Raw genomic sequence first — 24,537 nt, forward strand, 5'->3', positions numbered from 1 at the left:
ATTTTGGGTTAGACAACTTCTATGAGGGATAAGAGGAAGATGAGGATGAAGGGGGGCCAGGTGCTCCACCCCCCAGGGCTGTTCAGTGTTCCATCCCCCCGCTGCGTTTAAACTGAACAAGGTTCTGCTCCTCCCACGTCTCTTCCACTAAACTCCTCACATTTGCAGATGACACAATACTGGCAGCTGGATTCACCAAACCGACAGGGGGGCCGTGCCTCTGTAGGGTCTACGCGACACACACACACACACACACACACACATACCCGCAGAACGAGGGAGGAAAAAGGCAGGTCGATTTCAATAAGCATCCTTCTACCTGACCTTATTTATAATCAATCATTTGTATTGTATTTTATTGCATTGTGTGTCTGTAGTGTTGTTTATGTCCAAATGTTAAATGGTAAATGTAGATACCGATTTTGAGTGATACAAGTGAATTGACATTGCTTTGTTTTTGCCACCTCCATTGTGTGGCCTGATGTTTCTCTGTAACAACAAGCAACGTTGGTGTACATCTCAACGCAGCCGCTGCACAGTGTGATTTGCTTTCAACCAGATCAGGGTTTAATCAGCACCGAGGGAGGCTAGCATATCAGCCCACCGAATGAATTGCTAGCATAAAGTAAGTAGGTTTCACGGACAAGGATCGATAGGCACCTACATATCACACACTGGCCTCAGCCTGGAGTGACAAGCTGTGGGGTTATTTTTTCTTATGGCCAGTCAATAGTGACGTTGGCCCAGAGCGTGTTATTTCCAACACACGTGCACATTCACACACACACACACACACACATATACGTAGATGCACGCAAACACATGCTCACATTCTCACAGACTCACACACATTCTCTCACACACCCACACACATATGCACAATCACACATGCATGGCAACACACAAACAAACCTCTACACAAGCACAGACCTACACAAGTGCACACACACAGACCTATCTGCACGCAAACTCCCACACCCATGCAAACACACATACCTACACAAGTAAACACACTCAGAGTTTTATGGCATCATCTATATCCTTTACTTGAACCAGAGACAAAATCTTTCCGCTTAAATCTATTTAACGGAAATTCCTGTGTCGTCTACCGTATCAACAAACCCGCTGCACCCGAAACTGAGAAATAATCTGACCTCCTACACCACAAACACCATGGAGGAAAAACAGTGGAGGGAAGTGATCCTAAACAGTATGTTCACAGGCTTATGTACACACGAACACTACCGCGCCTGAGGGTTGAGCCCCTGGGACTGCTTTTATAACTGGCTCCTTCTCAATCTGTCACGGTCATGTGATCCTTACGTTCCTCTGAGCACGACTGAGCGGATGAGACTACGGGCCGACACATCGGGGCTAAATAATGCTGAAAGTGGACCGACGTGTTGATGGAAGGAAAAAGCGGTGGCATGTCAGCGCTATAAAAAGCGAACCAAGAGTTGCCTGGCGTGTCTGTGCTATAAAAAGCAAACCGAAAGATGACTGACATGTCGGCACCATAAAAAAGTGAACTGAAAGTAAACAGAGATGTTGAGCTCTGTTAGTTTCAAAACATCCGAAGGTGCTGTTATGGTAAGTGGTCTGAATACACAATGTCATGAGATATGACAGGGAGGGGGGCTGGGGGGGTATTAATCATTGTAACTGCTGTGCTTGGGCAAGTGGTGATTATTCTGGATTGCTGGCTCATCCATGAAGAAGGGCATCGTGGCAATTAGACGTTAATGGCGGCCACTGACAAGACGTCTTAATGGAGACAGAGGTAAATGGCCTACAGTGAGAGAAGGAGGAAGAGTACACCTTTATCCTCCTCGTGTGTGTGGCCCCGTTCTATAGCGAGTGCTCTAAAAATAAAGTAATCCATACTGCACAACATGGTGGATGCCGCTGCCATATCACTATGGCCGGTTAAAATGTAATTGTAGCGCGCGCTAACATTATTATCTACAGTGCCATCTCATTGAGCTGAAGCACCGAAACGATAGACATCAATCACATATAGTATAAACTGTTATTAAATGTAGACGGTCCTCACTATTCAGGGATGTGAAGATATATATAAAAAAACGAATTAGTAGACTCCCACATACAATCCCACTATTACAAGAAACATCTATTAATCCTCACTGGACGTCCATTTTATTAATCAAAAATATGTATTACCACACTTTATACAGATAATACATTCTAACAAGTGTTTGTTTATATAGATGAACATTCATTGACTCTAAACGAAGAGAGCTTACATATAATACTACAAACACTAAAGTTGTAAATCAACACTTCCAAAGAATACACCGTCTCTAACCTACGACAACTCACATCTTCGGTGTCAGAGAGCAGGCGTTGTTCCAGGGACCCTGCCTCCCTGTTCAACCTCCGCCTGGTACCAGCCCGCTGGGACAAGTTGCCCATGACTAGGTCGGCACTACGCGCAATCCAGCCACGGGAGATATAACAGAAAAAGGAATCGGACTCAAACGTGACGAGAAAGCGAACAAACTAGGTGCCCTGTCAACGTTCCGATGGCCGTGAGATGAAGCCCCTTGCCTGTTCCTTCTTTCTTCAGTTCGACTATTCACCGACACTCGCTGCTTAAACTTAATTTCTCAAGACACACACACACACGTGCACAGCACACACACCCCCACCCCTTCACACACACACACACACACACACACACACACACACACACACACACACACACACACACACACACACACACACACACACACACACACACACACACACACACTCCTTCCACTCAAATCTGGGTTGGATTGGTTTCCTTTTAGAGTGCATGCTGCTAAAATAAGACAACCTCCATTAACATGCGGGGGGAAGGACAGTCCAAGTGCTCACGACTTCGAGTTGTGAATGCTCTCAAACAGACAGCACAGTGGGTGGGATGGGTGTGGACCACTGTCTAGACAGTTGAACCTTAATCACCTTGAATTGGATAATTCCCTTATGAGAAATTATACACATAAATGATGGAGTCCAATGCCATATCTATAACTAGTAACTAGTGTGTGTGTGTGTGTGTGTGTGTGTGTGTGTGTGTGTGTGTGTGTGTGTGTGTGTGTGTGTGTGTGTGTGTGTGTGTGTGTGTGTGTGTGTGAAAAGCATCATAACACCCTAAAAATGCAAGGTCATGCCATTTCCTTGACGTTGCAATGACACTTCACCTGAAGATTCTCAGCATTTAAACCACCTCTGGCCATTTCAGAATCACCCAGGGTCCTAGCTAGGATTTGAGGACATTCTGGGCTTAGGCCTCTGTAGGAGAGTCTGTAAGAAGTGACCACTCGACTATTGATTGTGTAACTGCTTCTTGACCTTACATCACTTGTTGAATCGAGGAGGAAAGGAGAAGGCAAGAGAGGGAGCGAAGTATGTAAAAGAGGAGAGGAAAGCAGAGAAGAGGCAAGGAGAAGACTAGAAGAGAGGATGGGAGGAGAGGAGGGGAGAGGAGAGGAGGGGAGGGGAGAGAAGAGGAGAGGAGAGGAGAAGAGAGGAGAGCAGGGGAGAACAGAGAATAGGAAGAGATTCGAAAGGAGGGAGAGGAAAGGAGGGGAGGGGGAGAGAAGGTAAGTGAGGAGAGGAGAGCTTAGAGGAAAGGAGAAAGGAAGAGGAGAGGAGAGATAGAGAGGAGACAAGAGGAGATAGTGCAGATAAGAGCAAAAAAGAGGAAGGGAGAGGGGAGCACAGGAGATGAGAAGAGAAGGATGAAAACAGAAGAGTAAATAGGATTAAAAAAAGTAAGGAAAACAAAATAGTTAAGACAAATATAGGATGAGAGGAAAGCGGAGAAGAGAATAAATAGAAAACAGTCGTTTGGGTAAAAGGTGGCTGCGCAGCCTTTTCTTTGGGCTGACTCGAATGTTGACTCTGATTTAATTTTGCCTCACCCAGAAGGAGCTTTGAAAACGAGCATCTGTTAAAGGACCAAATCTAAATGTGTTTGTTTCATGGGCTACAAATGTGCAGTGCTAACTCCCTCGAGTAGATACAAACTAAATTGCTGACAGGTTAATCGTGAATAATTGATGACGGATTTCAGGTTTGGGGTATAAGAGTGTATGTGTGTGTACCTGTGTGTGTGTGTCTGTGTTTTTGTGTCTGTGTTTTTTAATGATTTTTTTATGAAAAGTATGCATACGTGATGAAGGTAGAAATCCAAAGTTGGAGGAATAAATATGTATGAAGAAGTCACATCCTGTCCATAGCATAGTTTACCAGTGATCCACTTAATCACTATCCATTCATATCTTCTTTCTCGCTTTCTCTCGCAACCCTTTCCCATTCTTTGACATTCTATGACGTGAAGCTACGCCGGCGATTTCTCTTGTCGGCAAAATGCATCGTCTGTTATGGACTTGACCGGACAACGAAAGTAATATAATCCACCCAGCATGTCAAGAGGTTGCGGGCATGATCTCTTAAAACTCTGTCCTTCTCTTACGTAACCTTTCTATTTATATGCTCTTTAATTGAATGTGCTTTATCCTTTGTCCTGTCAATTTAGCCTTAAGGAAATATATCAGGAGTCTTTTTATATAACTGCTTGCTCCGTTTCGTCGGGAGCAAGCCAGTTTTTTGCTCACTGCTAGTGCCCCCAAAAAAAGGCACGTTAAAAATTCATAAGCTGCTAATGAAGCGACGAAGCACACTTTCAAAGTGTGTGTGTGTGTGTGTGTGAGGGGGAAATGACATTATGTGGAATAATAGAGATGAAGGGCTTTGGGAAGTCTTTGGGGTTTGAAGGTAAGAATAGAATGAATTGATTTTGACCTTTGCCTGGTAAAGAGAGGCTGGTTTGATGAAGAAGCGGAGGAGGAGAAAGAAAGGAGGAAAGGAGGAGAACACAGCTCTGTTGTGAGGGCCATGGTAGGGGGCGGGCGGTCAGCTGTTGACCACACGTGTTAAAAAAAAACACATGGCTGAGATAAAAAGAGAGACAGAAGGAGGGGGAGAGAAAGAGATAAAGAGAGAGGAGAGAGAAGGAGGGAGAAAGAGGGGAAGGCCGACAGAGAATAGAGAAAGGGAGGGTTATATATATATTAAAAAAGAGAGAGAGAGAGAGAGAGAGAGAGAGAGAGAGAGAGAGAGAGAGAGAGAGAGAGAGAGGAAGATAGGGGGAGAAATAAAGGATGGCAGAGAGTGAAATAGGGATAGCGGGAGATGGAGAGGGAAGGAGAGGGAGCAGCAGAGAGCAAAGGCGTGAGAGAGAGAGGGAGGAAGACGACGAGTGTACGAGGCGGAATAGAGAATGGAGAAGATTTTCATTAAAGCTTTCTGCTCGCCCTCGTGTCTGGCACCTAATGTGATTTCCCCCGGAGACGATGGGCCCTGCGGCGAGGACACACGAGGCCTTCCTTCAGCGTCCCTCTCTCTCTTACTGTTCGTGGCTCACTGTACCATCGATAAAGCCAACAAGCACACCGCATGTAATGGACCTACTTGTGGTGTGTGTGCGTGCAGAGAGAGAACCATTAGGGGATGGTGTGTTGCTGGGATTGAATGCCGCGATGTAATGCGATCGTATTCAATGATAGTTTCGCCAATGTGAATGTTACTTCTTTCTTCTCATCGCTCAAACAGGTATACAGTTTGAGCAGCAAGCAACTACAAATATCGGGACGCCAATGTGAATTCACGCCAATCCCACATGCATGTATGTAATACCAGCTATTCTGTTGTTTCATTGGTTAACAGTGGTGTAGAAGGAAGTCAAACCATGAGGCCTAGATGCTTCCATCCATCTCCCTTCAGCTCAGCCACTTCGGCTCATGCTACGAACACGCTCGTACTAAGTGCTACACCGCAAATGCACTGCGCAGAAATTCAACACTCAACAACTTTACCCCACTGCTAACCGTCGGCTTACGTACATATTTATGACACACAAATCCATTTTACCTCTTGACCTGCACACTTGCGTGTAGAGCAACCCTTGCAATAACAAACGACTTGATTTACTCGTCCAAGCCGGATCCTTCTCCGTACCTCACACACGTAGCTCAAGGCGGTATGACTAAATAAATGTTATTCAATACACATCTCCAGCCAATAAACATATCTGCTGCTTAGCAGGGTCCCATCTGTGGCGCTGCATGTTCAACGACCCAGCTCGTAAACATGCTTCCCACCCTGGGGCTCCGGCCCCGGGGTGAGGATGCTCAGTAGGATGCTGTGCGGATGGAACGTCAGAAAGGCGCGGACACAAGCGGGCCAGTGTTCCCTTACCTCCGTCATGTGAATAATGTAGAATCTGAGTTCCTCCGCGTGATCTGCAAACACAAAGAGACACAGAGAAAGTCAAACATGTGCAAGTCATCCGCAGTTTCCGCTTAAAGTGGGGATTGGTTGCTTGTGTGGTGATATAATGACTTCTGGAGCACTTTCTCTGTTGGGCAAATGTGTAATGAGATCACATTTTTCGTTCCCGTTTTGTCATTAGGCAGACGCTTTTATCTGAATCAACTTAAAAGCGAGGCTGAGAATGATCAAAGCCTACAACATTGGGGGAACTACAAAACCTTTTTTAATGGCTGCTTAATTGTATGTAATTAACTTTAACTTGTTGAAAGTAATGTACCTGTATATGGCATTAGGTGGATACAAGTGATTAGATCTGCTTGTCTTCACTGGGGGAAAGGTTTGCAGTCATGAAAAATCATGTTCATTAGACAGCCCCTAAGGAGCTGTGTGTCTTATTGTCAACACACAGACACACACACACACACTGTGTTTAGCCACTGGGGTGTTAAGCGGCACGCATGTTTGCAAGCATGTATCGGCTAGAATCACACACACACACACACACACACACACACACACACACACACACACACACACACACACACACACACACACACACACACACACACACACACACACACACACACACACACACACACAAATGAACACAGACACGCAGAGACTGATGCAAAAACAAGCCTAAAAATAATGTTTAATGCAAACACACAAATACACACACACACACAATCATGCACACACGCATACGGGTAGAAAATCACACATGCATAGGCAAACACACACAAAGACAGCCACATACATACACTGTCAAATACAGGGACAGGGCAGACACACACGCAGGCAAACACACACATGGGGAACACACCAAAATAAATACATGAATCAGTGCTACAATGAACAGCTCTGCATTGTTCTTCACAGGAGAGAGACCCTGGGGTCCGATCTAAATAATTTGGCCATGTTTCACAATGGCAAAATGGAGGCTACAATGGTGCATCCATGTTCTCTCTCTCTCTCTCTCTCTCTCTCTCTCTCTCTCTCTCTCTCTCTCTCTCTCTCTCTCTCTCTCTCTCCCCCTCCCTCCCTCTCTCTCTCCCCCTCCCTCCCTCTCTCTCCCTTCTACCTCTCAAGGCTGGGCGAACGACAGAAGGCCGCCACGAGGGACCAATAAGCTTTTAGACGCTCATTGACAGTTATTGATGGAGGTAACATACGGGCGGGGAGCCGAATCACGATCCAACCTCACACACTCATATGCACACACATACACACACACACACACATGCACACAAACAGGATATTGATTGAAGATGGATGTATATGTACGTCACTTGGAAAAGTTAATGATAGCAAAATATAGGCGCACACGATATAACAGAGCATCCATAAATCAGTGTTGTGTAACATGTTGTTGTATTAACAGGTTCCACGTAGCTCACGGTATCACAGTTTAGTCATTTGGCAGATACAGAGCCACATCGACTTATTGTGAATTACTGTGGATTTCATTGATATTAGGTTTTGTACCTAGAAACTTTAGGCTGGGAGTCAAACCTTCTAATGACTACACTGGCCTAGAGCTTAGGTCAGGCCCAAAAAAACGTCTGACCCGACCCAATGTACGTTCTGTCTGATCCCGGCATTGGCCCCTTCCATTCGCTGCATTTATGTGCCCGACCCGACTAAAATCAAAATATTCTTAGAAATTTGACAGTTCATAAATTAACTAATTCCGAGTTCTTCTACTGACAGAAAATTAAATGTATGGCTCAGAGTGATTTCAGTGTGTAATATTTTCATTTATATTATGCTTGCTTCCTGATGTTTAGCTGAGTACATTTTTAAAACAAAATCCTATGCCTATAAAATGTGTCTCTGGCTATTAATCCAAACAAGGGACATAAAGACATGCATGTGCGTAATCCATATATGCAACTCTGCATTTCCTACAGCAGAGGTCACTCTTGTAATTTTTTCAGAACCTACATCAGAAGTGAAAGCAAAACATAAGATGACCCAATGGAACCATTTGAAGGGTTTATTCAGTCAATCAAAACAGAGGTCTTGTCATTTTATATTATATAATCAATCGACAATCAAAATTAACCTTGACTGATTGTGTGTGTGTGTGTGTGTGTGTGTGTGTGTGTGTGTGTGTGTGTGTGTGTGTGTGTGTGTGTGTGTGTGTGTGTGTGTGCGTGTGTGTGTGTGTGTGTCTGTCTGTCTGTATGGGTGTGATGCTCGATGCTCTTTCCCACGCTCCACACCTCAGTGTCCATCAGGGGTCAGAAGTCACACAGGAAGCCCCTCGTAGTGCACTTGTATCAGGCGCCCGCACACACACACACTCACACACACACACACACACACACACACACAAACACACACACACACACACACACACGCATTACAGTCATACACTCCCTGGGCTGAAACAAACACAATCTCCCGGAACCTCTTTCCTGAGTGACGCTACTGCAGCAGAATAACAATGGCAACAGGGTGTGTATGTAGCCTTCACTAATTACACTCACACACACACACACACACACAAAGACACACACACACACACACACACACACACACACACACACACAGTTGCAAAGGCTCCAATCTCGACTACTAATGCACACAAACCTACACGCACACACACACACACACACAAACGCACACACACACGCACACACAAACAAGCAATGCCCTGGGTCTAAGGTCGTGCCTGGTGGGCAATAGAATCGTGCATTTGTGTTTGTGTGTGTTTGAGGGTGGAGACCGCCATGCAGCTAAAACGGGCAGAAGAGACCAAATTTAGGAAGCCCTGTCCGTCTCCTCCCTGTTACAACGTAGCATCAAAATAAACTGAACTCCGGATGTTTGATCCAGATTTACGAGTCGCTTTAACAAATGTGTGTGTGCGTGTGTGTGTGTGTGTGTGGGGGGGGGGGGCTCTTCCACGCTTATTAAGGAGATCCCTCAGACGTGTATTAGCAACGTTTTAAGTCGCTGGTGCAGCCCTTAACAATCTGTGTGGTTAAATCAATCAGGATCGTAGGTCTCAACTGTCATCGGCCCCTGTTCCTCGTCGCGTTGATAAAACAGTTCTCAGGAAACAAATGTAAATTGTAAACGTCCACTTAACACACTACACAGACCCAGCATCATCAAAGTCTATATGTTTATTTATGTTATGTATTTACTCGTGACATGTTTAGATTTGGACAGGGGCAGGTGATTACACACATTAGGTGTCTGCGTTGTACAATACAGTGAGTGCGTACACTCTAAAATTCTTCAGACCCCTCAGCCCATCAGTGTGCCATGCTCTACCAGTTGATCTACGCAATTACATGGACAATTTATGAATATGTTTTGGATAATGTATTGATAGTGTATTGAACATGTAATGAACATGTATTGAACACTGATCATGTATTGAACTTGAATGGAACATGTGTCGAACATGTATCGAACATGTAAGGAACTGTATTTGTAAATGAAATGAACTGTATTGCTGCACTAGATACCCACCTTCCTGTAATCGCAGCTGTCGGAGGAACAGAGGGCTCTGGAGCACATTGCACCTGCCTGGCTCGTCTTCCCTGGTCACCAGCATCAGGTCCGTGTAGACAAATACTGTCACCTAGAGGCCGGGAGGGGAACCACGGGTGAAAAAGAAGAGACACTTAAAAACCCTTGGCATTTATTTTTCATCATCTTTTGCATCATTTAGCATTTAGCCTCACCAACAGCCATTAGTGTGACAACAGCACACGCTCACACAGTTAACGATGTCTTTTGAACTAGTTTTGTTATTGTCACAGCATTCTCCATTCCTCTTTATCATTTATTATTATCATTGCTGTAAGAAAAACCTTCAGATTCAAGGAATTGAGATGGTACAATCACACACGCATACAAATAGAGAAACAATGGCAGATACTCAAACTCACACAAGCATGGACATGTGCACACACACACACACACACACACACACACACACACACACACACACACGCACAAAAAACACACACAAACACACACACACACTGCCAAGTCTTAGGTTGTCTCTGGACAATGGTGGTCAATAGAATCATGCAAGTGTGTGCGTGTGTGGGGTGGAGACCCATACACAGCTAAAATAAGCTGAAGGGACCAGACTGAGGAAACTCAATCCGTCTCCTCCCTGGAACAAATTCAACGCAACGTCAAAATAAACAGAAATCTGGATATTTTAGTATCAATCTGTGCGTGTGTGTGTGTCCGGCGTGTGTGTGTGTGTGTGTGTGTGTGTGTGTGTGTGTGTGTGTGTGTGTGTGTGTGTGTGCTTGGCGTGTTTGTGTGTGCGTGGTGTGTGCATGTGTGTTTGCGTGTGCATGTGTGTGTGGGTGGGTGTATGTGATGTGAGTCTCTTGGGTCATATCTGAACACAAGAGACTTGCATCAAATCCAGTCCTCTGAGCCGCGCCTGCATCAAAGGCTCCTTCCGCAGCAAGGGACATGCAGCCCCCACACAGGAGACGTGGGGGCCCGCTTCTGCTGTAGGATCACTGAAGGATCAATTTGTTTACTATTGAAACTCACAATGCAAAAGAGAAAACGCCAAACTTCATCTGAACTGCTCTCACCCCCTGTGGGCGGCAAAGAGAAACAGGTCCGCCCAACCGCACATAATAAATGGTCTCAGGGTGGGTAGCCTTTGAGATGAATTATGTGTGAGTTGTGCGCAGCGTGCAAGACAGCCTCATGTTTATTCGCAGGGCACTGACTCAGAGGCTAGATTTTATTCTTCCATTATGCATCTGTGTTTTCCTGTATTTCTTTATGCCCTCTTCTGTGGAGCTGTTCATTCATTTTTCAGGCAAGCCCTTTGTGTGTGTGCGTGTGCGTGTGCGTGTGTGTGTTTGTGTGTGTGTGTTTGTGTGTGTGCGTATGTGTGTGTGTGTGTGTGTGTGTGTGTGTGTGTGTGTGTGTGTGTGTGTGTGTGTGTGTGTGTGTGTGTGTGTGTGTGTGTGCCTCAAACAATAGCAGGTAACAACATCAGCTCCTGGGAGAGAGTGTGACTGCAACTCTATGAAACAATAGGTTGGTCACGAGCAACGAGAAGCCTTTGCTGTGTGGCGACATTCGAAAGGTGCGTAAACGCCCGGTTACAGCTGGAGAACTTCCTCCTACGAGCAAGTGCCAGGGGCTTGTCCAAACCCACGTAATAACATAGAGATGAACACTAACACTATCTGAGACCCAAACGGGAAAGTTTTCAACTGAAAAAAAACTTTCAAACGGTTGGATTGTGTTTTGCCTGACTGTTATTCATTGACTCAGTCTATGTCAATTGGCTGCTCAATGTTAACACTGGCTAGGTCATGATTAAGACTGCCCTCTTGTTATTGGACACAAAATGTCACATGTAATGCCAACGAAGCCTATGTGTAGTTGTGTCTATTTCTTTATGTGTGTGTGTGTGTGTGTGTGTGTGTGTGTGTGTGTGTGTGTGTGTGTGGTGTGTGTGTGTGTGTGGGTGTGTGTGTGTGTGTGTGTGTCTGTGTGTGTTTCTGAGCTACATTTTCTCTCAATACAACCCAGATGAAATGATAAAAAACCCTTTCCGTATTAATTGAATCCAGTCCCTTTCCCTTTGTTTGATACAACCAAGAGATAAGGCAGTCATCAATGTCTGCCAACAAACGTATTCCACTACGTCCATCTAGGGCGCACAGGACACTTCCTGAGGACTCCTGTGGACCACAGCATTCTAGAGCCCATGGGTCCCTCTGGTTATAACTGCGAGTGGTGGCTGAGTTTCCCCTCAAACAGACAGAGAGTGTCAAAAAGGATTTGTTCAAGTGAAAGTTAGAGACGTGGGTGTTGTCTTTTTCAACCCTTTGATACGATTCGACGTGTCATGCCATGCGTATATCAGAAAGACATTTACTAACTGTGTGTGTGTGTGTGTGTGTGTGTGTGTGTGTGTGTGTGTGTGTGTGTGTGTGTGTGTGTGTGTGTGTGTGTGTGTGTGTGTGTGTGTGTGCATGTACGCACATGTGCTAGAGAGGTGCAACTAAATCACATCAGAATGGCTTCTCCCTAAAATCATAAATCTACATCTTCCGTGTTCACAATGCGGGCAGACACACACACACACACACACACACACACACACACACACACACACACACACACACACACACACACACACACACACACGCAGAGACACACACTTCCTTTAGCCAATATTATTACAACAACTTGCCCGGCTTCCTGATTCCATACACTTTCCCAGAGAAAAAAACAAATAAGGCATATAACTTTCACAGCATATTATTAATGGCAGTACCGTATGATAAATGACCCATTAAGAGACGATAACGCATGATAACACACACAACTTGTTTGCATACGAAACAAATTAATTAAAAACATATATACTACTTTATGAGATATAGGATGTCGTAAAAAATTGACTACAGCTACTGGAGCTATGTGTTTAGACAAGCATGTTTTGGTAAATTATTAACAAACTTTCACTGGGGAAAGGATGCAATCATAAACAAAAGCCTTCTTTTGTTCAAACCATATGCTAAGGGGATTAAGATGGCCTATGAATAATTGAGAGGAGGAGGGAACCATTATGATGTGAAATACGAAACATTAAGAAGAATACTTTAACAAGAAGCCTGCGGTCGCTTGCTTCCCTCTTCACAGAGGGGAGCATGATACCACAGAAACTGTGCCCCGTATTACACACACACGCAGACACACACAGCACACAGAACACCTGGAACATGCACGCACACACACACTCAGCACACACACAAGCATACACTCTCAACACACACCACACACCAACGACTCAAACAACAAATGTTGCCCACGTACACATACACACACAAATGCACACACATGCAAACACCAAAAAACCAAAACAGATACACACATTGAAACAAACAGACATAGACAAACAAACACACAGACACCCACAGACAGCAAACACACACACACACACACACACACACACACACACACACACACACACACCAACACACACACACCACACACACACACACACACACACACCACACACACACACAAACCTCGCAGCCACACTCGTACAAATGCACCCAAACCCTCACACAAACACACCAATAGATGGATGTAATTTACCTTGAGTGAATGGTGCTGACTCTCGTGTAACACCATCTCCTCTGTGATAATGAGGGCCCGACTGCAAAGGTCCAGCGGCTGGGGGAACCCATTATACACCCATTAGATCATGACAACATTTTAAATCCTCCCAGATTTACTACCGATCACATCCACATAAATAGAAAATACAAAACAAAGTAAAAAAAGAATGAAGGCAAATCCCAAAGCACTTTAAATAATCATATATTTTGGATTGGATGATCGCCAATTAAACTTGACGTAGCCTACTGCTCGGGGGAAATCTGATGTCCAAAAGGGCTTAGCTTTTATAAGGCAAAGTACCTTAATAACAAACGTAATCAAATAAGGACAGTGACGCTGATGTTACATTACCCGATCCGCTTTAGCTGCAGTATCCATCCAACCGCCAAAAAAGTGAAAAGCTAACAGTTACAGTTGTTTGATAGAAGAAAGTCGCAGATAACATCAGCCTGAGTACAGCTGTGAGAGAACACGGATGTTTTTACGGAGGGTCAGGTTAGTAAACCTGAGAAACGATATCGCACATAGGCAGGCCTAAATACATCCCTGGTACAGAGGTGTGATGTTGATGTTGTTCTCGATAGCAGTCGCAGGAAGTGCCTTTTCTTTACCGACCGTTAGCGTCCAAAATGACTAATTCAACGCCTATATATTCATGAGGTAAAACGCTATTTTAAATGTCTTCCAGGAAACCCAAAAATGAATTTCCTATTCGGTGATGTAATGCAAATGATGGAGCATTTGGGCAATTATTGAGAAACCTGTAAACGACTATACTTGCTTGGGGGGGGGACTTGCACGTGTACACTGAAAATATCCTCCGAAATTAAAATTGGAAAACGTTAAAAGTAACGGTGTGATAACGTTGAAATACATATCAACGTTATTTATCAGTGTTTTTCCCCCATCACACAGCCTAGTTACACTAATAACCCACCTGAACAAATATTGGGAAAATGAGGATCTTCGGCGCTACTTTGACGTAGCCGTAGTTAGCGTGGGACGTGTGGGAGCGGACGATGGTGCAGTTCTGGTAGTTGGCGAAGTTGGCATTGTGCGGCTGGTAGTTGGCGTTAGCGTTCGTGGTAGAACTGTTCTTGGTTTTCGAGTTGCCAGATCGGCGAAGGAAGTTGGTTCGGCTGGAGAGACCACCTCCACCACCGCCACCGCCACCACCGCCGCCCGCCGAAATTACTAGCAGCACCGCCAGCAAAGGTGCCACCAGCGCCCCCTTGTGGCGGTGGCGCAGGTGGCTGTCTTGTGGGGTACAGCCTTGAGGCAATGCTGGAGGCTGAACAGGAGAAAGAGTGCAAAATGATAGGACATAAATCATACGTTGAGGACATTTATTGTGTTTACTCTGCACAAACATGGTACAAAATATGACTTTTTATATTGTCATAATAATTGTGAGAGGCTGTTTTCTTTATTTAAAACACTTCATGAATAATGTATAAAACAGAAAACAAAATAAATCTTACCCAACGTGCCCTGATTATCTGGGTAGACAGGCCTTAAAATCTAAAATAAAGGACAAAGGGAAAGAGAAGAGAGGAGAAAAATGGAATTGTTAGTAGGCATGTGGAGTAACCATTACTGTATTTAAAGCTGGATAAATCTAACTTCTACCCTTTATCAGTAAATCCTTTGAGACGTTAATGCAGTCATAGTGTTAACGTAGTTTGTTGCATGTTTGTATTATATAATGTTGTAACCCGGTAATTACAGCCACCCAGGTTTCTTTTGTCTTATCTTCATCCGACATTTCCCCACCTCTCACTTGGTCTCCTACTCTCCTCATCTGTATTTAATAGGTTGAGAACCCTCCTTTTTTATTCATATACTCTTCAGATAATTCCTAACAAGTGATGTTCACGTCCATGTAAGCTCTTAAACTTAGCCTGAAGTCTCCTCATATTATGTTACAGCAGTGAGCTGTAATAAACCAAGAAGGATTGGCTGAAGATCCGTCGTGAAACATGATTCCAATTAAAGCTCAGACGATTAACTTGCTCCTCTCCCAGGTTTATTATGTTTAATTATTGTTTCCATTTAGCTGTTGCTTTATGAGCGAATATGATTTCTCAATAGCGCTTCCTGTAATCTGCGTTTTATTACAACGCGGTAATATAACACAATACTATCACACAACAAGCATTAGAATTAATAATAAATATTGATTTTAATCGTGGCTGCGTTCTAAGCCCTGCTCAAGTGGAGTCGGTCTGTGCTATTGTCCTCCGTTGGCCTTCAGCTGTCAACGGTGTTTCTGCTAAGCGTCTCGCTTCTAATAAAAAACACTAAGAAGTGCTCTTCCTGTTTAGAACACTGGTCTAAGTGGAACATGACAAGTGCAGAGTTGCTCACCATACACACACACATGTACGCACACACACGCTTATGCACACACACACACACACACACACACACACACACACACACACACACACACACACACAAGCACAAATGTGCACACACAAACACAGGATCACATGCACCCACGCATCACACCTACTCACACGCACACACACGGATGCACCCCCACACACATGCATTTAACACACTCAACACATACACATACAAAATGTATCCCAACCTGCAGACAAACACGACTTACACATTTAGACTCAAGCACAGCTTTTAAACTGGCTATAGCAGTGACTCCGATCAGAACAGGGAGATTAAGCGATCTTGGCAACATACATCTAATCTATTATCAGAAAATACTTCTCTTTTCAATCCTAAAAGCCAGTGGTTCTGGAAGATTATAATAACTGAATGAAGTAGATAGGATTGATACTGCAGGGGGCAATGCATCAACCATGCATCATGGTGTGGCTGGGTGATAGGTTAGTATGATATATAATTCATGCAGGGTTAGCTGAGGAATTCATTTCAGAGCCTTGACTTTAATCCATACAGTGTGCTTTATTGTGCTGTTGTCACAATGTCTTCCTGACCCACATACACGATGTCATTGGATCAAGACATCTTTTTATCACCATGTCTTCCTGACCCACATACATGATGTCATCGGATCCCGCACACAAGTCACATGGTCTTGGTAGGTTTGTAGGTAGGATAACATTGGTTTTCCTTTTGCAATAATTCTTTATTTTTTTACCATATTACCTCTTTGGGAGTGCTTAAGAAAGGCCAACTTAAGGTTTAAATAGGTATACTTTATCAAGTTTATATTATCATTATTGGCAAAAGGAATGGAAATGGCACTTATTTGTCCATTAAGAGCAACAATATTGCTTGCATGAACTTAATGGCGGAAGATGCACAAAATGACAAAACAAAAAAAAATGAAAGGGTTGTCTCTAAAAAATCAACTGGGAAATACCTCACTATCAAATGCGTTATTTGATTACTCTACCGGCGCACACAGGCGTACAAGCGCAGCATAACGCAAGTGTGACCACGCGACCATGTCTTTTTTTTTTGGCACCACGTGACGGGCCGGCGTCCAGTCCGGTCTAACTAGTGGCGTCGGGGAGGTACGGCAGGGACACATATCGGGGGTGAGCCACCACGCGTCCCCGGGGAGGATGTGGGTGATGGGGAGGAGGAGGGTGGTGGTGGAGGAGGTGATGGTGGTGAAGATGCAGCTCCCCGGCAGCACTCTGAGGTACCTGGCTTCCAGCATTGATGGGCGCCAGGATGATGTAGTTGTCCCCGTTGGACGCCTTCACCCGGGTGCCCTTCAGCGTGGCCGTGGCATGGGGGTGGTGGAGGAGGTGGTGCTGCTGCTGCTGCTGCTGCTGCTGCTGCTGCTGCTGCTGATGCTGATGCTGGGCCCTGGGGTGCCCCCCGTCCAGCTCCTCGGCCGAACCCACCCGGCCCCCCCACCCCGGACCCCCTCCGCCTCCCAGCTCCGAGCCGTTGAGCAGGAGCCTACGGGTGGTGCCGGGGGCGGGGGTTGGGCGGTGGTGGGCGGGGAGCGGGGGCACAACGGGCGGGGTCTTGCTGGGGACGCCCATCCGCCTGCGCGTGGGCGGGGACGGGGCGTCGTAGTTGGAGGTGGAGGGCTTGTAGGCCGGCCGGTGGACGAGACCCTCGAAGCTGGGCTTGGCGGTGGGGCCCGTGCGCCACACCACCACACGGATCTCGTTGGAGCTGTTTCTACGATCAGTGACAAGAGGGAGGGGAGTTAGTCAACTATAACGAGACTGTATGAACCAGTCAAATCTGTTGGAGCTGTTTCTATATGATGAGGGACAAGAGGGAGGGGAGTTAGTCAACTATAACGAGACTGTATGAACCAGTCAAATCTGTTGGAGCTGTTTCTATATGATGAGGGACAAGAGGGAGGGGTGTTAGTCAACTATAACGAGACTATGAACCAGTCAAATCTCGTTGGAGCTGTTTCTACGAGGAGAGACGAGAGCCAGGGGAGTGAGTATACTATTGCTAACTCATTTAACCAATAATATCTCGTTAGACCTGTTTCTACGACGAGAGACAGCGGAGTTAGTAAACTATAACAAGACTTTATAAACCAATCAAATCTCTAATTTCTAGTACTTATAGCTGTTTCTACAATGCGAGAGAGAGAAGTTAATTGGTAAACTATGGCTAAACCATATAAACTAAATATATTTTCTTGAGGTTTTATTTAATAACAGTCCACAGAGAAGTGCTATAATTCCTTGCTCTAAATGACTGTAAAGCTTTTTCAAGTGCTTGAAATTCGACCCGGAGAACACCAAAAGCTTATAAAAGTAGAACATTACTACAAACTAGAGAGACCTACCATATCCATATAGTGCAATAATACCATGTTAAACAATCAGAGAGCGACACAATATCCACTTTCAATTGAGAAAGCAGCGCAGGTCCATTCCCATAGGTATACATAAGTGGTTACCTGATGGCGTGGGCCAGGTCTATACATTTCCACTGCTCCACGGGCTGTCCGTTCAGCTGCAGGAGTGTGTCTAAGTGCTGGAGACCGGCCTGGTCGGCTGGGCCTCCTGAAAGGCAACAGACAATATGGACACATTCAGGGTGAGGGTTAGACTGTACCACCAGGTTCTCATACGCAGCACGGCTTCTCAGCAGGGGGTTTCGAACCCGCAACCCCATGATTGGAAGACAAACGCTGGAACCGCTAAGTTAAATGACTGCAGAGATATAAAGGGATTTACATACGAACTGTTTATTGTGAATACAAATAGAAAAGAGTTCTACATCCGAATGCAAGGCGAGAGAAAACAGGGTGGTCCTAGCTCAATGGGTAGAGCATGGCTAGCCCAGCTCCAGCCAGGGTTACGGGTTCGATTCCCACCGGGGCCCCCACGCTAAGGAATGTATGCCCTCACAGTATTGTAGGACGCTTTGGATAAAGGCATCCGCCAAATGGCGTTTATTTATTTATCAAAAGACTAAATAGTCTTAACGAATGATGTCAATGTGGGGCTATGCCCACGTGCACCCATCAATCAATCAATCAATGGCTGAATCCCACCAACCTGGGTCGACAGCCTGGACCCTCACCGGGGAGTCTGAGCAGATGGTGAAGCCATAGCCGTCCTTTCCTCGAAGGATGTTCACCTGCAAGAGTCGACACAAAGCCGTTCAGTCATTCAAAATTAATTCATATATTCAGTTACTATTATTCAGAGAAATATATGACTAATTGTTTTTTGGGGTGTTTACTTCAAGATAGTTTGTTTTGAATGAAAACAGACAAACTTCTGTATCAGCGTAGACAGACATACATAAAGGTAGAAACGATTTACCTTAAAGCCATCATCTTTATTCAATAGAAAAACACATGACCTGCCGAAAGCTATAGCATGCCACAACGCTAGATACCTGTCAACACCTATCTAAAATCTTGTCTCATCGCTGTGCACATCTGACATTGCGGTCGGTAATAGGATGGCACAAAGTTATTCAAATAAATTCAGAACTAAGAGGTTCAGAGTCAGGAGTCTGGATATGTGGTTCAGAGACTAAGTCAACAAGTGGCCATTCAAACAGGAACACACAGATGTAGAGCTGGACAGATATCCCTGAACACTCTGAAAGCAAAAGGCGTTTTGAACACATAGCACAGAATCTCCCATTCCATCCACATAAACCCCAAAGTACACAGCTGTCTGGGGACCGACACAAAATAATGTTTATTCAATTTACGTCTCCGAAAGTGACTCGAGTCCTATTCAAAGCGAGCTAACTAAATACAGCGCCGCTACAGCCACATTCTGTGTGCTTTGGGCTAACACAGCATGGTTTCATGCTATTTCAAGTATTTTAACTTGAACACATTTAGTTTAACAAAACCTGAAAGCTACTACTAACCTACACATTTTTACTAGTGTTGCTATATTCTGTATATATTCTGTAATTAAGATTTCAGAACCATACATATTGAAGAACACACTCACAGACTAGCACACAATGTGTGTACATATTTGCATTATATACACACACTTTGAGTGTGTGTGTGTGTGTGTGTGTGTGTGTGTGTGTGTGTGTGTGTGTGTGTGTGGTTGTGGGAGACAATAGAGTTAAAGGAAGATGCCCTGTCTTTCTGTTGCTTTCTGACCAGCCAAGGCAGACATCCATTACCTGTGGCTCCAGCGTGGGAGCCAAAGTCAACAGACGACCATTCAAAACACCAGCGTTTCCATCTCATCCGGTGACAGCCGAGGCCCCAAAGAGCACAGTTTACAAGCTCATTCTCACACTCTCGCCCCTCGCACTTTTCCCCCTCACTTCCTCTCACTCATTCTCTATATTCCGGGATATTACATTGAACCATGCATAAAAGTCGGCCTGAATTGTAATTGTACTGTTTCACTAGTGTCATTTAATTATAACAGTTCACTCATTGCAGATATTTTTAGTGTGGTAGCAGTGTGGGATTTCGCTCCTGACGTAAAAAAAAACCTTCCACAGACAAAACAAACTGCAGGTCTGTTATTCTAATTAAAGAACCACAACGACCACAGTGCAATATTTTCAGACAGCTCCCGAGGAAGGATGTTTCATATAAACACCTCCAAGACAGTAGGAAACTCCTATGTCCTCAACGGCCCAGACAAAAGCAAGAAGCCCGCCCCATCGCGTGTGTCTATGTGCTTCTGCCTGTGCAGCACGCGCGCGCGCGCGTGTGTGTGTGTGTGTGTGTCTGTGTGTCAGGGGGGGGAGGAGAGAGGGAGGATCTCACTCTGTCTGTCTGCCTCCTCATGCGGAGGTAACAAGTCTTTCCCGCCCCAGTACTCCCAGAATACGGTCACCCCACACGAGGGCATGCGTCACGTGGGCCAGGGCATCCGCGCGAGGCGTGCCTTCCCCTCAGTCAGCGAGTCTTTCAGTGCAACCCCCCCCTCATCCGCAGAGAGCAGCACGCTAGGTCTGATGTATTTGTCGCAGGAGAACAGTGCATAGAGTACATGCATACCTGTAGACCCCGGTGCTTGTGCATGCATTCATGAGGCTATGCATGCTGACGTGGACGCCACGGATAAAAGAAAAGCTGTCACGGTGTGGACTAGAGCGATGTGCATTATAGATGATAGTGTAGGAAAAACACGCACACATGCAAACACAACACACATACCCGCACTTAACACAGGAAACTATCGCCCTTCCACCCACCCACTCTTACAGGCAGCCGCTTTCTCGGAAGCAAGTACACATGTTCCCTTTCCTTAGAAAGACAATGTTATCTGGGTCAGGTGAGTTTTGGGTGACACACACACAAACATGTGTGCGCAGAGAGTAACAATTTAACGTTTACACTGCATCCTTTCGAAAACAGGATGGTGTGGCGTGGGTCATGTTCAGGGGATGTTCCAATCTTCGGGTCAGAGTTGAATATTGTTACGTAAAAAGTACAGCATCTCTCTACGTCTTCTCTTGCATTGTACATCACACCTCCAGCTTCCTGAAAGTATCTCGATTTTTGGTTAGTTTTGGTTATGGTTACAGTGAAGGAGTCAATTGAGGCATTAAATAATGAAGACAGCTGTTTTATGGTCAGCCTGTTGCAGACAGTATTCCTCAGCTCTTCAATTATTTATGAGCAGCCCGTTCGCCCCTCTCAGTGCGAGGGACAATCGGTAAACTGCCCTCCGGCTGTCAAATTCATGTCCAAACCTAGAAATATTTTTCAATATCTCAACCTCGTACCACTACCGATATGCGGAAAATAAACACACAAACCCAATCTTCTCCGCAGCGATCCCTACCTTCTTCTAATATTAAACGTAACCCTAACTTCAACTGTTTCATTACCCAAACATATGTGGATTCATGTCCCGTGGATCTCTAAAGCCTCCCAACCCAACAACAGGCAACAAGAAGAGCAGAGCCGTCAATCGTCTCTCCTCTAACACTCCCTCTGCCTCCTCCTCCTCAGAGACCAACCTGAGGCAGCCTACATCCGATGCAGAGGTGGCACAGCCCGTGGATCGTATGGAGAACACCTTCACCTCCACCTCCTCCACCTCCTCCTCCACCTCCTCCTCCCAGGTCAGCGGCCAGTACGCACACGCTCCTGCGGTGGGTCTGGGTCAGGACGGTGGTGCTGGTGGGGTTGCCGGAGGTGGAGGGGGTGGAGGAGGAGGACGGGGAGCCCCGGCAGCCGACCGAGTATCGCCACAGCCTCCTCTGGGCGGGCGAGTGCGTGCTGCGGGGGCTTCGGCCCAGCGGCTCTGGGGTCTTGAGGGTGTTGTGGATCATCTCCGAGGCTGCTCGTGGAGCTCTCCCTCGCCCCGTCGATACAGGGGTAGACCTGGGTTCCACCGCGGTGGGTTCAAAAGTTACAAAGTACAAAGAATCCTTCCCGGGTGGGGGGGGGGGGGGGGGGGGGGGCGTAGTTTGTGCTGACAAAGTGTTTGACAGAAGCGGTACGCTTGTGCTGTCAGGCTTCGTGAACCTCTGTCTCTTTCTCCCACGGTGAAGGTGTCAGCATACTGCTTTCTGCCTGATTGTCCCTTTCCTATATTTCTGTTCTGTACTCTCCACTGACATCAGCTGGATGTCAGAGCACAACCCGAAAACCGCCAGGGACTGCCGGCTGCACTCGTGGCACACCGGGGGCGATGGCTCAGGCTTTTTTAGATTAGGGTCTTGATCCCACGTCCAGCGTTTGATCTTGAGCTTGTTCGTTTTCCCATGTTGTCCCTTATTTCCCAGTGTTGTCCTGGAGAAAAAAAAACAAACGCCTCACTTTGTGGTCTTCGCTCCCCCCGCATCCATCTCTTTCTTCTTCTTTGTGTTTTGTGTCGCGGTCGATCCGTCACCCAGGCAGAGGAGAACCAGAGTTCAAGGTGGCAGTGTGTGAGCCACGGGAGCAGAGCAGAGCAGCAGCAGCGGTGTCGGTAGCGCTCGGACTGGGATTCACTGTGTTGGCGTCATGAAGGCGAGACTGGCCCTGGAGGTTGGCCTGGACGGCCCTCACTGCCGCCCCTGGCAGGGGGGCTCATGGGAACTGTTCAGAGGCAGAAGAATAGTAGGAAGTGCCCCCTCCGCCGCGCCTCCCCCCCCTCCCCCCCCTCCTCTACTAGCACGCTAACACACACACACACACACACACACACACACACACACACACACACACACACACACACACACACACACTCACACTCACACTCACACAGACACACACACACACACTCACTGACGCACGTATACACACTCATGCATTGGCGCATTCAGGCCGCACCCGCACACATACCAATAGATACATGCACACGCAGACAGACGCACACACAAACGCACACACACACGCACACACACACACACACACACATTCATTCAGACACAGACACATTCATACACAAAAACAAACACATAAACACACACAATCATGCATACATTCACACACTTTCTCTCTCAAAAACACACACACACACACACAGAAACACACAGCCAATGGCAAGCATTATTTTAGCTGCCCGTGATAAGGTCAGCTTCCCTGGTCTTTCCCTAACGGACTACAAAAGAAGTGTTATATCTCATCAGAGGTGAGAACTATTCAATGAGTTATGTGGCAGGGATTTGCCCAGGCAGAATGGGAGAGGGCTATATTACACATGTTGTAAGTTAAGCATACGACAACATGATTGGTATACAAATTGCGTTTTGTGAGGTGGTTCCCTCAAACTCTATATAATACACTATAAAAACATAAAAATAGCATGTAATGTTGTGTGTTATGTTGTGTGTTTGTATGTCACTTTGGTTTAAAGTGTCTGCCTCACCAAATACAATAAACACAATAAATAATAGTTAGAGAATTTTATGAAAAAAATATAAATAGACAATAGATAATCCACAGATTATTCTTTGTGTGGTCACATGCTGAATTTACTTAAAACCAATTTAGACAAAACATTTTCTCACACACACACCCACACCCACGCGCGCGCACGCACGCACGGCCCTGCGCAGAGTTCCCTCCTAGTCAGCTCTTCCTAGCTCCGAACCCCACCACCTCCGTCCAGACATGGCTCTCTCTTGTTATGCTTTCAAGCGTCCATATTTCCTCTGCTTTCCCCTCCTTTTTACTTCCCCCCCCCCCCCCCCCGGCAACAGAAACTCTCACGCCCGGAAACGCAGATAGACAAACAGCCCTTCTCTACTTGAAGTCGATCCAAATAACGATCTTCATTTATTTTCTTTCTACACCTCTATGGCCGTAACAGAAGTGATACGTACAGTTGTACGTAACAAACACTATGAATACAGCAATAACACTAGATAAGATGGCACCATAATACATTAATATCTGCCCTTCTGTGAACACTTTCATCCAAAGTGTTAGTTACATAACTGTGAGTGCATGGGTGGTCCCAGTGGGAATCTAACCTCTCATGCTGGCAGAGGTAACATCATACAAAGTAGCCAATTAAACACCACAGTGCCACCGCCTTAAACGAAAAAGAAAGAAAAATACTAAATGTCCTGCCAATTTAACGGTGTCAACGTGGGACAAACACAGGTGGCGCTCATAACGCTAATTATGGGTCTGCTGCCTTTATGTCCCGGGACGCATGCCTACACCGTTTTAAGACCCTGTCTACAAGACGC

At 45.7% G+C, this 24,537-nt stretch overlaps 1 protein-coding gene across 1 annotated transcript in view; it reads right to left on the reverse strand.

Annotated features, from left to right (window-relative positions):
• The window catches only part of rgs3a (regulator of G protein signaling 3a), an 88,725-nt gene extending 66,439 nt beyond the window's left edge, over window positions 1–22,286 (reverse strand). The window contains 10 exon segments of the mRNA XM_056578651.1: window positions 6,268–6,311; window positions 9,829–9,940; window positions 13,462–13,539; window positions 14,423–14,677; window positions 14,679–14,776; window positions 14,967–15,006; window positions 17,124–17,613; window positions 18,359–18,464; window positions 18,963–19,044; window positions 21,871–22,286. Coding sequence (XP_056434626.1) covers window positions 6,268–6,311; window positions 9,829–9,940; window positions 13,462–13,539; window positions 14,423–14,677; window positions 14,679–14,776; window positions 14,967–15,006; window positions 17,124–17,613; window positions 18,359–18,464; window positions 18,963–19,044; window positions 21,871–22,185 — 1,620 coding nt within the window. The 5' untranslated portion in view covers window positions 22,186–22,286.
• Between the last annotated feature and the right edge of the window lie 2,251 nt (window positions 22,287–24,537).

Source organism: Gadus chalcogrammus, chromosome 19, assembly GCF_026213295.1.
Source record: "Gadus chalcogrammus isolate NIFS_2021 chromosome 19, NIFS_Gcha_1.0, whole genome shotgun sequence".
Lineage (NCBI taxonomy): Eukaryota > Metazoa > Chordata > Actinopteri > Gadiformes > Gadidae > Gadus > Gadus chalcogrammus.